The sequence below is a fragment of the Telmatherina bonti genome (genome assembly GCF_933228915.1).
Source record: "Telmatherina bonti genome assembly, chromosome: 8".
NCBI lineage: Eukaryota > Metazoa > Chordata > Actinopteri > Atheriniformes > Telmatherinidae > Telmatherina > Telmatherina bonti.
In genome coordinates this window covers 6,008,774-6,021,779 of record NC_136626.1, presented here as the reverse complement: position 1 = coordinate 6,021,779, position 13,006 = coordinate 6,008,774, and the positions used below count along the sequence as shown (strand labels likewise).

At 44.8% G+C, this 13,006-nt stretch overlaps 1 protein-coding gene across 2 annotated transcripts; it reads left to right on the top strand.

Annotated features, from left to right (window-relative positions):
• Window positions 1–674: 674 nt before the first annotated feature.
• prpf38a (pre-mRNA processing factor 38A) lies at window positions 675–11,407 on the top strand. 2 transcript variants are annotated; one of them, XM_079245012.1, is made up of 10 exons: window positions 675–829; window positions 2,910–3,069; window positions 3,209–3,330; window positions 5,890–5,975; window positions 6,195–6,305; window positions 8,775–8,881; window positions 8,961–8,987; window positions 9,075–9,166; window positions 9,279–9,327; window positions 11,304–11,407. In XM_079245012.1, the coding sequence occupies exons 1-10, from the start codon at window positions 700–702 to the stop codon at window positions 11,347–11,349; spliced, it is 930 nt and encodes a 309-aa protein (XP_079101138.1). In that variant the 5' UTR covers window positions 675–699; the 3' UTR covers window positions 11,350–11,407. The 2 variants fall into 2 exon arrangements, with proteins under 2 accessions (XP_079101138.1, XP_079101137.1); XM_079245011.1 differs by having other exon boundaries at window positions 8,961–9,019; window positions 9,090–9,166.
• Window positions 11,408–13,006: the final 1,599 nt, after the last annotated feature.

The window sequence follows — 13,006 nt, the reverse complement described above, 5'->3', positions numbered from 1 at the left end:
ACAAGGTTGAATAATAATTTATTCAACCTTTATTTAATTTTTAAAAATAGAAAGACAAATCTAAATACAATCAAACATGTTAGTATAAAATTAATTTATTCATATTGTAGCTACCTTATGTAATAATATATAATAATAATATATGTAATAATATATAAAAACATGTTTTAAGCATAAAAGCACATTGTTTTTAATGTTTAACAATGATCTGTATCATAACAATATCTCTGCCCTTTATAACAAACGAAACTGTTTGAAAAAAATCAGGTCAAAATTGGTGAAGTTGTTGTTGTGATTGTACCTAAACCTTATAAATAAATACATGAGAGGCGCATGGAGATCCATCCAAGATGGCGATGAGATGAGACGTCAGCGTGGCGCCAATGTATATATGATCTATGTATATGATGTCTATGGGGCACACTACCGCCACCTAGTGGAACACAGCGGCATCGGGCGAAAAATAGACCCCCCCCCCCCCCAAAAAAAAAAAAAACGGAAACTTTTCTTTTTAGTATTGGGAATTTGCAGTTCATATAAAATTGTTAGTGTAAATAAAATATGTAATTATCTTTGTTCTGAGTGATGTTATTGTATTAATATAAATCCAACACAGCGAGACAACAGGAAGTAGTAACATCTGTTTCCGGTGTTAGCGCACGTCTTCTCATGCTCGTGAATTAGCTCAATTCTGTCCCGATGGCTAACAGAACTGTTAAAGATGCGAATAGTATACATGGGACCAATCCACAATATCTGGTGGAAAAAATAATTCGGACTCGAATATATGAGTCTAAGTACTGGAAGGAGGAATGCTTCGGTCTCACCGGTGAGTAGCGTGTTAGCATGTGAGCTAATGCTAGCTTAGCTTAGTTTAGCTTGATCAATATGAAACCAGCAGGATTTATAATGTTTGTTTTTAAAGTAACCTCGTTACATTTGTGTGATTATTTTTGGGGCAAAGCTTTTTTTTTGTTTGTTTACATATGATACCATTTGATAAATGAAGAAACTAAATTGTTTCACTATTTATATAAAACATGCCTCCAAAACAAAAAAGTAAATAGTCTCATTAGCAGTGACCAGAGTCTCCTACATATCTCAGTTAACTGTTTATTTTGTTTACTCAGTTCAGAAAAGCCACACAAGTTTCTTTTTGTGAGTCTCACTTTATACTACTTTAGCTTCATTTGATTTTCTTTGGCTGCAACTATAAAAACTACAGTTACCTTTCTACATGCTGAGGTGTATTTTCTGATATATTTGTTGAGTTTTTATCAGTTCAGCCAAGACTGAGCCAAGTAAACTGCACTGGATGTACTTTGTTTCAATCAGCAGGTTTTTCCTGGACTTTGCAGTCCTCATTCTGGAGGACAGGAGCCTCTAAATCTAAGTGTAAAAGAAACCCACATAGACCAGGTCCCCATTTCCATACCAAACATCCCCTGAAACACAAGCTGGGAGTGATCTGACCCCTTCAGACAAAATCCCAACCAATGTAGAAGTTTTTAATTCGAGTCACACCATCAGATAGAAACAGGTTCATCCCAAAGTCCTGTTTAAAAAAAAATGGAAGAAAGAAAAACAATGTTGCATCCCTTCAGCTATCCCAAAGAGATTACCACATATTCAGTGCAATTCAGCTTTATTTGTGTCACGCCACTTCACAACAGTGTGTGGCATGACAGTGTGTTTCTGTAAGGTGCTGCGAGACACAGCACCTTACAGAGACATCAGTTTGAGCCAATAATAAATAATAAATTGCCTGGTTAAGGGAAACCAACAAATTGCATCAAATTTCGACTTCGATCCAATCTCCCATCTTGAGCTGCATGAGGCGACAGTGGGAAGGAAAAAACTTCCTTTTAACAGGAAGAAAACCTCCGGCAGAACCCGGCTCAGGGAGGGCAGCCATCTGCCTGGACTGGTCGAGGTGGACAGGACAGGAAAGACAGATCAACATGTAGCAGCTTTTATACAGGAAAAACCTGCAGAGGAGGAGATTTTTGTTAATAATGTTAATATTGTCATATGTTTCTACATGGGGGAAAAGTATTCACACTTAGGGCCCATAAAATCCATTTTATTTTTTCCCAAATTCCATTTTATTTTTTCTAAATTCATTTTTTTCCATTTTAATTTTTGGGAATTCCATTTTCTTCCATTATATTTTTTTGGAATCACACTTTTCTTTCTTTTTTTTTTTTTACTTTCTACTCCTATTTTACTTTCAAAAACATTGTTTTTGAAAAAAACAAGGCCGAGTCAGTGAAAGCGGCTTGTTGTGCCACCAGATTTCTTTGCCTCCATGCAGTTTTCTCCAGACAAACGTTCCTTCTCCACACAATAACAGTTCTGCAGTCAGATTAAGTAAACTTCTGTGATGTTCCGCGTAAAAAAATGTATTCCGTCTTAATTGGCCAATTCCGCGATTCTGTGATCGCAGAAAGTATAGGGCCCTACATAGCCTCAGTTAAAACCATGAACTTAAGGAGATCTCAGGTAAGTCATGACCTTTGTAGACTCTGAACCAGGTGTAGTTTATTCGGTTCTATGAGGGCCACAGTCTAGCAGGTTTTCCATGTTTACTTGCTCCAACACAACTGACTTGAAGGAATCATTATCCAGAAGCTGATTAGCTGTGAGATTCATTTAGTTAGATTCAGGCGTGCTGAAGCAGGGAGACATGGAAAACCTGCTGGATTGCAGCTCTTGTAGGACCGAACTGAGTAGCTCTGCTCTAAAGCAGACTTCAGCGTAATCTCCTCTGGATGAGATTAAAATGTCTTTGTGAACCAAACCCAGTTCAGCTGGTGTGACCTAACCTATGCAGGATGCCGCGACCATCCAACAGGTTATTTATTCAGCCGCCACGTTAAAACAAAGCGAACATCTTGTGCCACCCTCAGCGGAGCTGGTTGTCGACAAAGCCATGGAGTTGAAGTTTGTTGGCGGAGTCTTCGGTGGAAACATCAAGCCGACCCCCTTCCTCTGCCTCACGCTGAAGATGCTGCAGATTCAGCCTGAGAAGGACATCATCGTTGAGTTCATAAAGAACGAAGACTTCAAGTGAGTTTCCTTCTGGGAAAGACGAGGCGCGTTCATTCTCTCTTCATACAGATGGAGCTTCCACATAAATCACTCAGAACTCAGTTCAGGTTGTAAACAAGAAGAAAATGTCAGTTTTTCACCTCTCATCTTGTGTTAGATATGTCCGTCTGCTGGGAGCGATGTACATGAGGTTAACCGGCACCGCCGTGGACTGCTACAAATACCTGGAGCCGCTTTACAACGATTACAGGAAGATTAAGAGTCAGAACAGAAACGGAGGTGAGTGTGGAGGCATGGAGGGAGCGTTCGGCACAGCCGAGCTGTTCGACGTGTCGCGCTAACCTTCATGCCAGATGGGCTCCTTGGGCTTACTCTGGGGTAGGGCTGCAACGATTCGACAATAAAAATTCATCGACGCAAAATTTCATTGTCGACGCGTCGTGTTTTAAACGCCGTACTTTGCTGATAAAACACTGCGCCAGGGAACGTAACGCCATTCAACCACGGCTTTCAGACAGAATAAGAACTGTAAACACCGAGCAAACGACGCAAAGCACCGCAGGAAGGGCAGGGGGCAGTGTTGTCATTCTGTGCAGCGTCTTAACCAACGAAGAACAACTCAAGACCGACGGCGGCGCATACAAAACAGTCGAGTGAAAACAGCTTCAGAGGTTTGGGAGTTTTTCCAGCTAAGCAACCTGACCAGAAAGGTGAAATGTGTCGTTGGCAGCACGACGGTCATGCATGTGAAGAGAAAGTCACGGTTTCTGCTAGCATTACCGAGTAGTTACGTAGTTTTGTCATACCTGTCAAGTTTCCCGTTTTGGCGCAGAAACTCCTGTTTTTTTAAGTTGTCTTTGCCGCAACTTCCCAGATTGTTATTTTCCTGGATTATGAAACGGGGAGGAAATAAACCGACACGATTGTACTATTAAAATATTTTATTTATTTTGTTTTCTTTTTGAGGCAAATTCTGTAGTTTGGCTGTGACATTATAAATATGTTTGTTTGTTTCAAAACAAATTCATAGTAAGCTGTTAAGTTTATATTTGATATTCAACTAGTTCAGGAATCGTTTTACTGGTTCAGGAGTCGTTTTACTGGTTCAGGAATCATTTTACTAGTTCAGGAATCATTTTACTAGTTCAGGAATCGTTTTACTGGTTCAGGAATCATTTTACTAGTTCAGGAATCGTTTTACTGGTTCAGGAATCGTTTTACTGGTTCAGGAGTCGTTTTACTAGTTCAGGAGTCGTTTTACTAGTTCAGGAGTTGTTTTACTAGTTCAGGAGTTGTTTTACTAGTTCAGGAGTCGTTTTACTAGTTCAGGAATCGATTTACTAGTTCAGGAATCGATTTACTGGTTCAGGAATCGTTTTACTGGTTCAGGAATCATTTTACTAGTTCAGGAATCAATTTACTGGTTCAGGGGTCGTTTTACTGGTTCAGGAATCGTTTTACTGGTTCAGGAATCGTTTTACTGGTTCAGGAGTTGTTTTACTGGTTCAGGAGTCGTTTTACTAGTTCAGGAATCGTTTTACTGGTTCAGGAGTCGTTTTACTGGTTCAGGAGTCGTTTTACTGGTTCAGGAGTCGTTTTACTAGTTCAGGAATCATTTTACTGGTTCAGGAATCGTTGAACTGGTTTAGGAGTCGTTTTACTAGTTCAGGAGTCGTTTTACTAGTTCAGGAATCATTTTACTGGTTCAGGAATCGTTGAACTGGTTCAGGAATCGTTTTACTGGTTCAGGAGTCATTTTACTGGTTCAGGAGTCATTTTACTGGTTCAGGAGTCGTTTTACTGGTTCAGGAATCGTTTTACTGGTTCAGGAGTCGTTTTACTGGTTCAGGAATCGTTTTACTGGTTCAGGAATCATTTTACTGGTTCAGGAATCGTTTTACTGGTTCAGGAGTCGTTTTACTGGTTCAGGAATCGTTTTACTGGTTCAGGAATCGTTTTACTGGTTCAGGAGTCGTTTTACTGGTTCAGGAGCCGTGTTACTGGTTCAGGAGTCATTTTACTGGTTCAGGAGTCGTTTTACTGGTTCAGGAATCGTTTTTACTGGTTCAGGAGCCGTTTTACTGGTTCAGGAGTCATTTTACTGGTTCAGGAGTCGTTTTACTGGTTGAGGAGTCGTTTTACTAGTTCAGGAGTCGTTTTACTGGTTGAGGAGTCGTTTTACTAGTTCAGGAGTCGTTTTACTAGTTCAGGAATCGTTTTATTGGTTCAGGAGTCGTTTTACTGGTTCAGGAATCGTTTTACTGGTTCAGGAGTCGTTTTACGTTACTAAAGGACATTATGTTGTGACTGACTGGGAGTCAGGCGGAGATTCATATGATGCAGATGAAGAGAGTGGGCTGAAACACACTGGAGCCTGTAAAATAAAAACTGGAAACAGATGGCGGGTGGGACAGAAATAATCGTGACTAATCGAAAAAATAATTTACAGATTAGTCGACTATGAAAATAATCGTTGGTTGCAGCCTTACTCTGGGGTAACTGTGTATTTCCAGATGGTCGGGACTTGACCCACAGGATGTTTCCAGACTTAAAGCTGGTCTGGGAGGAGTTTTTATATCCGTAGAACCTTCTGACGTCGTCTCCTAACTTGGAGCTGACCGCTGGGAACTCCAGCTGTAAAATAAAATGAATACCAGCACAGCTTAGAATTTCTTGTTGCAGCGTTAAAGTTCAACGTAAAGCTTTTTACCCTCTCCACAAGAAGGAACTCCCCGCCTCTCACCGTCCAGCTGAAGTGTTCGTGGTTGGTCTGAAAGCTTCAGGCCACGTTGGGACGGAGTTCCAGGCGACTGAAACTGAGACGATGTTTCGTTGCAGAGTTTGAGCTGATGCACGTTGACGAGTTCATCGACGAGCTTCTTCACGCAGAGAGGATGTGTGACATCATCCTGCCCCGCCTTCAGGTGCGCCGACGTTTCCCTTCCTGAAAGTTTCTAAGAGTTCAGCCTTTATGTAGGAAAATCAGGCTCCACAGCGCATTGCTGGAAAAGTCCGAGAGATGACGCTCCATGGTTGTTGCTTTAAATGAAAAATTAGAATTTTTATTTCTTTTTCAGCTTCTTTAAAAACGTTTCCATTGTGAAAAATGGCCTGAAACTGTTTTTTATGTTTCTATATTCCAGAAGAGACAAGTCCTGGAGGAGGCAGAGATGTTGGACCCGCGGATCAGCGCTCTGGAGGAGGACCTGGATGAAGTGGAAAGCAGCGAAGAAGAGGATGAAGAAGAAGAAAAGGTGCTCAAAATACATTTCTGTGTAAATCTGCACAAAATCCCTTCTGCCAAAATGATTTGGGTGAAAAACCTGAAGTTTGTGTCTGAAACGCAGCAGCGAAGCGAGGCGGGACAGTAGAGGTCCTGCAGGCCGACCAGGGGGACGAACACTTTCATTTCAGTTCCAGGCTTAACTTTAATGTGTGTTAACAAACATACCTTTATCTTTGTTTAAACCGCTGAAGCCTCCTGCTAGGTCATTGTGAATGAGAGGTTGTTCTCAACTGATTTTACCTTAAAATCGTAAATAAAATACAAATATGTCGGATTTAGCAGGTTTTTCCATCCGTAGTCCCTTAAAACAAAAGCAGAGTAAACAGAGGCAGCAGGAAGCCAGCGGCTAGCCGAGCAGCTGATGTGGCCGAGCGTTTGGCAACATTTTGGTGTTTATGGACACGAGACGAGACATGGACAAGATTCCCTGCATGTGGAATAAATCTAACAGAACAAACATATGAGAACAGCTCCGTTCCAGCCCAGTTAGAGAAACCGCTTGTTCCTGGCTAATGCTAACGTTATTTTCCTGAAGATTGCAGGGAAGCGTTTAGAGAGGAGATGAGAAATATGTTTGGTGGATTTATTTATGGTTCCACATAAATAAGAGAAAGTGGAGATAATTAGTTTGGTAACTGGATTTATTGGATCCTGAATGGAGACTGAAAGTCGTACAAATGGAGCCACGGAGTGTTGAAAAATGAAGATGCATGAAGAACCCGACAATCATTTAATAAAAGAATCGTAGCAGCTGAATCGTACTCGAATTGTGAGGTACCTCAGATGGGACAAACTTAAAATGAAATCTTCTAAAATCGTAATAAAACTAAAATTCACACGTAAAAATGTTTTTTACCTCAGTTAAGCTTGATTTTAATTAGTTTTGGGGAACAATTAAAATGTTTAGTTGGATTGTTGAGCACATAATTCAGTCATGATTCAAACACATGTAGCATGTAGCGTGTAGCATGTAGCGTGTAATGTGTAGCATTTAGCGTGTAACGTGTAGCGTGTAGCATGTAACATTTAGCATGTAACATGTAGCATGTAACGTGTAGCATGTAGCGTGTAGCGTGTAGCATGTAACGTGTAGCGTGTAACGTGTAGCGTGTAACGTATAGCATGTAGCGTGTAGCATGTAACGTAGCATGTAACGTGTAGCGTGTAACGTATAGCATGTAGCGTGTAGCATGTAACGTGTAGCATTTAACGTGTAGCATGTAGCGTGTAGCATGTAGCGTGTAACGTGTAGCGTGTAGCATGTAGCATGTAGCGTGTAGCATGTAACGTGTAGCGTGTAACGTGTAGCGTGTAACGTGTAGCATGTAACGTGTAGCGTGTAACGTGTAACGTGTAGCGTGTAGCGTGTAACGTGTAGCATGTAGCGTGTAGCGTGTAGCGTGTAGCATGTAACGTTCCTCTAGACCAGAGATCCCCAACCCTGGTCCTCCAGGACCGGTGTCCTGCAGGTTTTCCTCGTGTCCCTGCTGGAACGCACCTGACTCGGACTCAGACCAGCTCTGCACACGTCTGCTAAACACACGATGGATTCAACCAGGTGTGTTGCAGCAGGGACACTTGGAAAACCTGCAGGAAACCGGCCCTCAAGGACTAGGACCAAGGATCCCTGCTCTGGACCAGGAGTGCTATAGAGTCTAGACCCGTGTTCCTGGTCCTCGGGGGCCGCTGCCCTGCATGTTTTAGTTCCTGCCAACTCCAGCACACCTGATGCAGGTTAACTTACCTGCCTGCCAAGTTCTATGAAAACCTGATAATGAGCCGTTGATCTGAGTCAGGTGTGTTGAGGTAGAGTTACCTGTAAGCCGTGCCAGGCAGGGGGCCATGAGGACCCGGATCAGGTAGGGGAAACACTGACATGCTAACATCCCTCTGGAAAGGGATAAAGATAAATCACTGAGTTTTATTGATGATTATTGCCTTCATTAAACTGATTTAAATTAAAATAAATCACTGGATAATTGAAGCCCAGCTCTGCTACATTCAACGTCTAAGTCGCCTCGTTGGCAGCGGTGCCAGTTACCAGCTCTCCTGCATCCAGAGCTGCACCGCTGCAGTTTTACATGGACTAATGTGCACAGATGTTCCCTTCTCTCCATGTTAATGCACCCCCCCAGGATAACAAATCCAGACTATAGCCTTTGCTGCTGTATGCATCGTAGCTCACAGTCTGGTCTCTGCTGCCCCCTGCTGGACATATTGACAACTTTCTCCTCGTTTTTTCCTGTTCTGGGCTCTAAAAGCTTTTTTCTTTACAGAATCTAGAAGCAGAATTTACATTCAGGGATGTAAATACTGGATTACAAAACCAACAAAATGTTGTTGTGGTTCCGTTTTGTGTAGAAACTTCTGATCCTGCGACAAACGGAACTTTCTGAAATGTTGGTCGTGTCTCTGAGTTCTTCCTTTTGTGCTGCAGATGGAGAGACTTCAAACTCCTGAACCTCACAGGCGAAGTTACCGTGACAACGACAGGCCGCGACGCTCCCCGTCGCCCCGCTACAGACGCAGTCGCTCACCCAGACGGTTCGTGTTGTTTCTGTTTATGAACCAGATTTTCCCCGACTTCGTTCGCGTTAACGCCAGTGTGTTGTTTTCTCGGCAGGCGCAGCAGATCTCCAAAGAGACGGAGGTACGGCAGATCTTCCATTCAACGCTTCGACGGTAAATCACCACTCTGTGTGTGTGTGTGTGACTGAAAGTGTGTGTTCGTTAACAGCCCGTCGCCTCGCAGAGACCGCCATCGCAGCAAGAGCCCTCGCCGGCACCGCAGCCGATCCAGAGACAGACGGCACCGCTCCAAATCCCCCGGTAGGCCGGCGTGTTTGCCGCTTCGCTCGGGAGCAGATGGAGAACAGAGACAGATTCCCGTTCCTCGGCAGGTCGTGTTATTAACATGTTATAACCGTTTGTTGTTACGCAGGTCACCACCGAAGCCACCGACATCGCAGCCACTCCAAGTCTCCAGAGAGGTGAGTGATGATGCTGTGCCCGTAAAGCTGCCAACTCAGGCTGTTTTAAGGAACTTTATGAATAAAGTTGGGTTGAATCAGGTGTCAAACTGGTTTCACTCCAGTTTGATGTCATGTTGGTCCGAGCAGTAAAAACACAATAAACCTCCACATTTCACAAGGTTGCTATGAAAACGTTCATGTTTAGTAACCCCTCCCTGTTCAGAGAACATAGAAACAGTCTGAAAGTCCGAGAGGAAACATTTGGAAAGTTTATTAATACTTTTAAAAAGTTTTTATTTAATATTTCTCATTTATATTTTTCATATTTTTGTAATAATATTTACTTGTTTCCATGTGCGTCAAAGTTTCCAGATCAGCATGAATCTGTGCAACCAGTACATATTTACCTCCAGGTATGAGGAGAGACGGTACAGCACATACGTGTCCGTTTCCACACGTCATCACCTCGTCATGGCGACTGAAGTCGCTTCTGTGATTTCACAGACGTTTAAACATCACAATGAAACCTCACATGGAGACGCTGGGAATTAAAGTTAATGTCATTTTAAAACTGACCCCGTCCATCTGGACCGGACCAGACGCGACCGGACCGGACTGGACCATACCGGACTGGACCATACCGGACTGGACCATACCGGACTGGACCATACTGGACTGGACCGGACCTGATTGGACCGGACTGGACTGGGCCATACCGGACTGGACCATACCGGACTGGACCATACCGGACTGGACCGGACTGGACTGGACCATACCGGACTGGACCGGACCGGACGCGACCGGACTGGACCCGACCTGACCAGACCGGACTGGACCGGACTGGACCCGACCTGACCAGACCTGACCATACCGGACTGGACCGGACCGGACTGGACTGGACCATACTGACACTGGACCGGACTGGACCGGACTGGACCCGACCAGACCGGACTGGACCGGACCGGACTGGACTGGACCATACTGACACTGGACCGGACTGGACCGGACTGGACCGGACTGGACCCGACCAGACCGGACTGGACCCGACCTGACCAGACCGGACTGGACCGGACTGGATCCGACCTGAACTGGACCGGACTGGACCCGACCAGAACTGGACCGGACTGGACCCGACCAGACCAGACCAGACCGGACTGGATCAGACCTGAACTGGACCGGACCGGACCCGACCAGACCGGACTGGACCGGACCAGACCAGACCGGACTGGACCGGACCGGACCTGACCTGACCTGACCAGACCGGACTGGACCGGACTGGACCTGACCTGACCAGACCGGACTGGACCGGACTGGACCGGACTGGATCCGACCTGACCAGACCGGACTGGACCGGACTGGATCCGACCTGACCAGACCGGACTGGACCGGACTGGATCCGACCTGACCAGACCGGACTGGACTGGACTGGATCCGACCAGACCGGACTGGACCGGACTGGACCCGACCTGACCTGACCGGACTGGACCGGACCGGACCGGACTGGACCCGACCTGACCAGACCGGACTGGACCGGACTGGACCCGACCTGACTGGACCGGACTGGACCGGACTGGACTGGACCGGACTGGACCGGACTGGACCCGACCTGACCAGACCGGACTGGACCCGACCTGACCAGACTGGACCCGACCTGACCAGACCGGACTGGACTGGACTGGATCCGACCAGACCGGACTGGACCGGACTGGACCCGACCTGACCTGACCGGACTGGACCGGACCGGACCGGACTGGACCCGACCTGACCAGACCGGACTGGACCGGACTGGACCCGACCTGACTGGACCGGACTGGACCGGACTGGACTGGACCGGACTGGACCGGACTGGACCGGACTGGACCCGACCTGACCAGACCGGACTGGACCCGACCTGACCAGACCGGACTGGACCGGACTGGACCCCTGTGTTTCATTTCTGTGTTTCACATCGTCTGTTTTATGATGTTGATTCTACCTTTTTATGTTTTTTACAGGAGTTCAAAAAAGAGTCACAAGAAGAGCCGAAGAGGAAACGACTGATGTCCTTTTATTTTATTTTGACGTATTTTCCTTTTTTACCCTCTAAACTGGGGGGGGGGGGGGGGCAACAACTCTGGTCCTCCAGCGCTGAAGTCCTGCAGACGTTCAGAGTTTCCCTGCTCCAACACACCTGACACATTAGCAGGTAATTCACAGACTGATGCGGAGTTTGATGTCTGCACATGAAGTCTGATGTGTGTCAGGTGTGTTGGAGCAGGGAAACTCTGAACGTCTGCAGGACTTCAGCGCTGGAGGACCAGAGTTGCCCCCTCCTGCTGTAAACCGGCAGTGGAAGCCTTCTCAGAGGCTCGTTGCTGATGAACTCTGGATGAGTGTAAATAGAGAAAACGTTTTTTCTGAGCAGGTTGTTAAATCTGAAATAAAAACTCTGATTTTAGGTTTTGATGTTTTGGTTTGTTTAAAATGTCTTATTCTGAACATAAATAGGACAGAAGGGGATAGGTTTCTTTTATATTTGTGGCGTATTACCTTTAATATTAATCCGTGATACAATGTCTGTGTGACAGTAGGCGCTTATTATTAATTTGCTGTGTCCTTAGACAAGCCAAAAACTTCGGGGCACCACCCTGCCCTAAATTTGTGGTACAGTCAGGCAGGGAAGTAAGATGACAAAAATATTTATCTAATAAAAGATAAACATCAGTCTCAGAATACGCTAAGTCCTCGTCAGAGGGAACAAATCACTTCACAAAGATGATCACGCTACTACAACTTCTTAAAATATAACATTCTTTATTAAAACCACATCGGTTAAAATCAACAAGCACAAATGAAATTAATCAGATAAACCAGACAGCAAACGTCTCGAGAGAGAGAGAGAGAGAGAGAGAGAGAAAAACAAAAAGAAGAGGAAAAACAAACACAAACAACTAAAGAAGAGCAAAACAAAAAGAAGAGGACGAGAAGAGAAGCACAAAACCAGAAGAAGAGAGCGAGTTCTGGGAAGGCAGGTAGTTAAATTTGCCGGCGTTTTGGGGAAAACTTTAGATTATCCACTTTCCACGGACCTGATGGGTCAAGAAATAATTTCCCCACAACATGTTCTTACTTTGAGTCAGAGTCGTTAATAACAGCTATAATTGTAAACTCTGAATTTAATCAACATGCAATCTATTTTCTCGACCTGTTCGATGGTGTCCACGAGATGGTGCCATTGTTCCGTCAAAGGAATCAGAAATGAACTCATTTGCTATCTTCTGTGGATTTAACCTCTGAAAAACGATTAATGTCTTGGATTAATTGAAAAAGGAAGGAGAGTCCATTTATCCAGGTGTGCTGAATGTACATCCATAATTTTAGACAGTTTAAAAGTTCAGAGCTTAAGGGTCCCGCTCTGGAACCAAGTCTTTGTGAGCTGTGTGTGCAGATGGACCTCCTGTGGTGGCGAACCACAGACTCTTACCTCAGGCTCCAACTTCAAAAGGGTACCAGAGGCTGTTTGTGTGATAAGGTCTGCAGGCTTTGATGGGCAGTCTGTCCAACGGTATTGTGATGGATCTGACTTTTATGCATTCCGGGGGTCTCTGTTTGGAGTGCCGGGATGGACTTCCAGTGAAGTAGAAAATCCCGATTTCTTATCTGATTCTGGGGTCAGTTTGGACTTGGGAGGTTGCTACATATTTAAAAAGTTAAATCA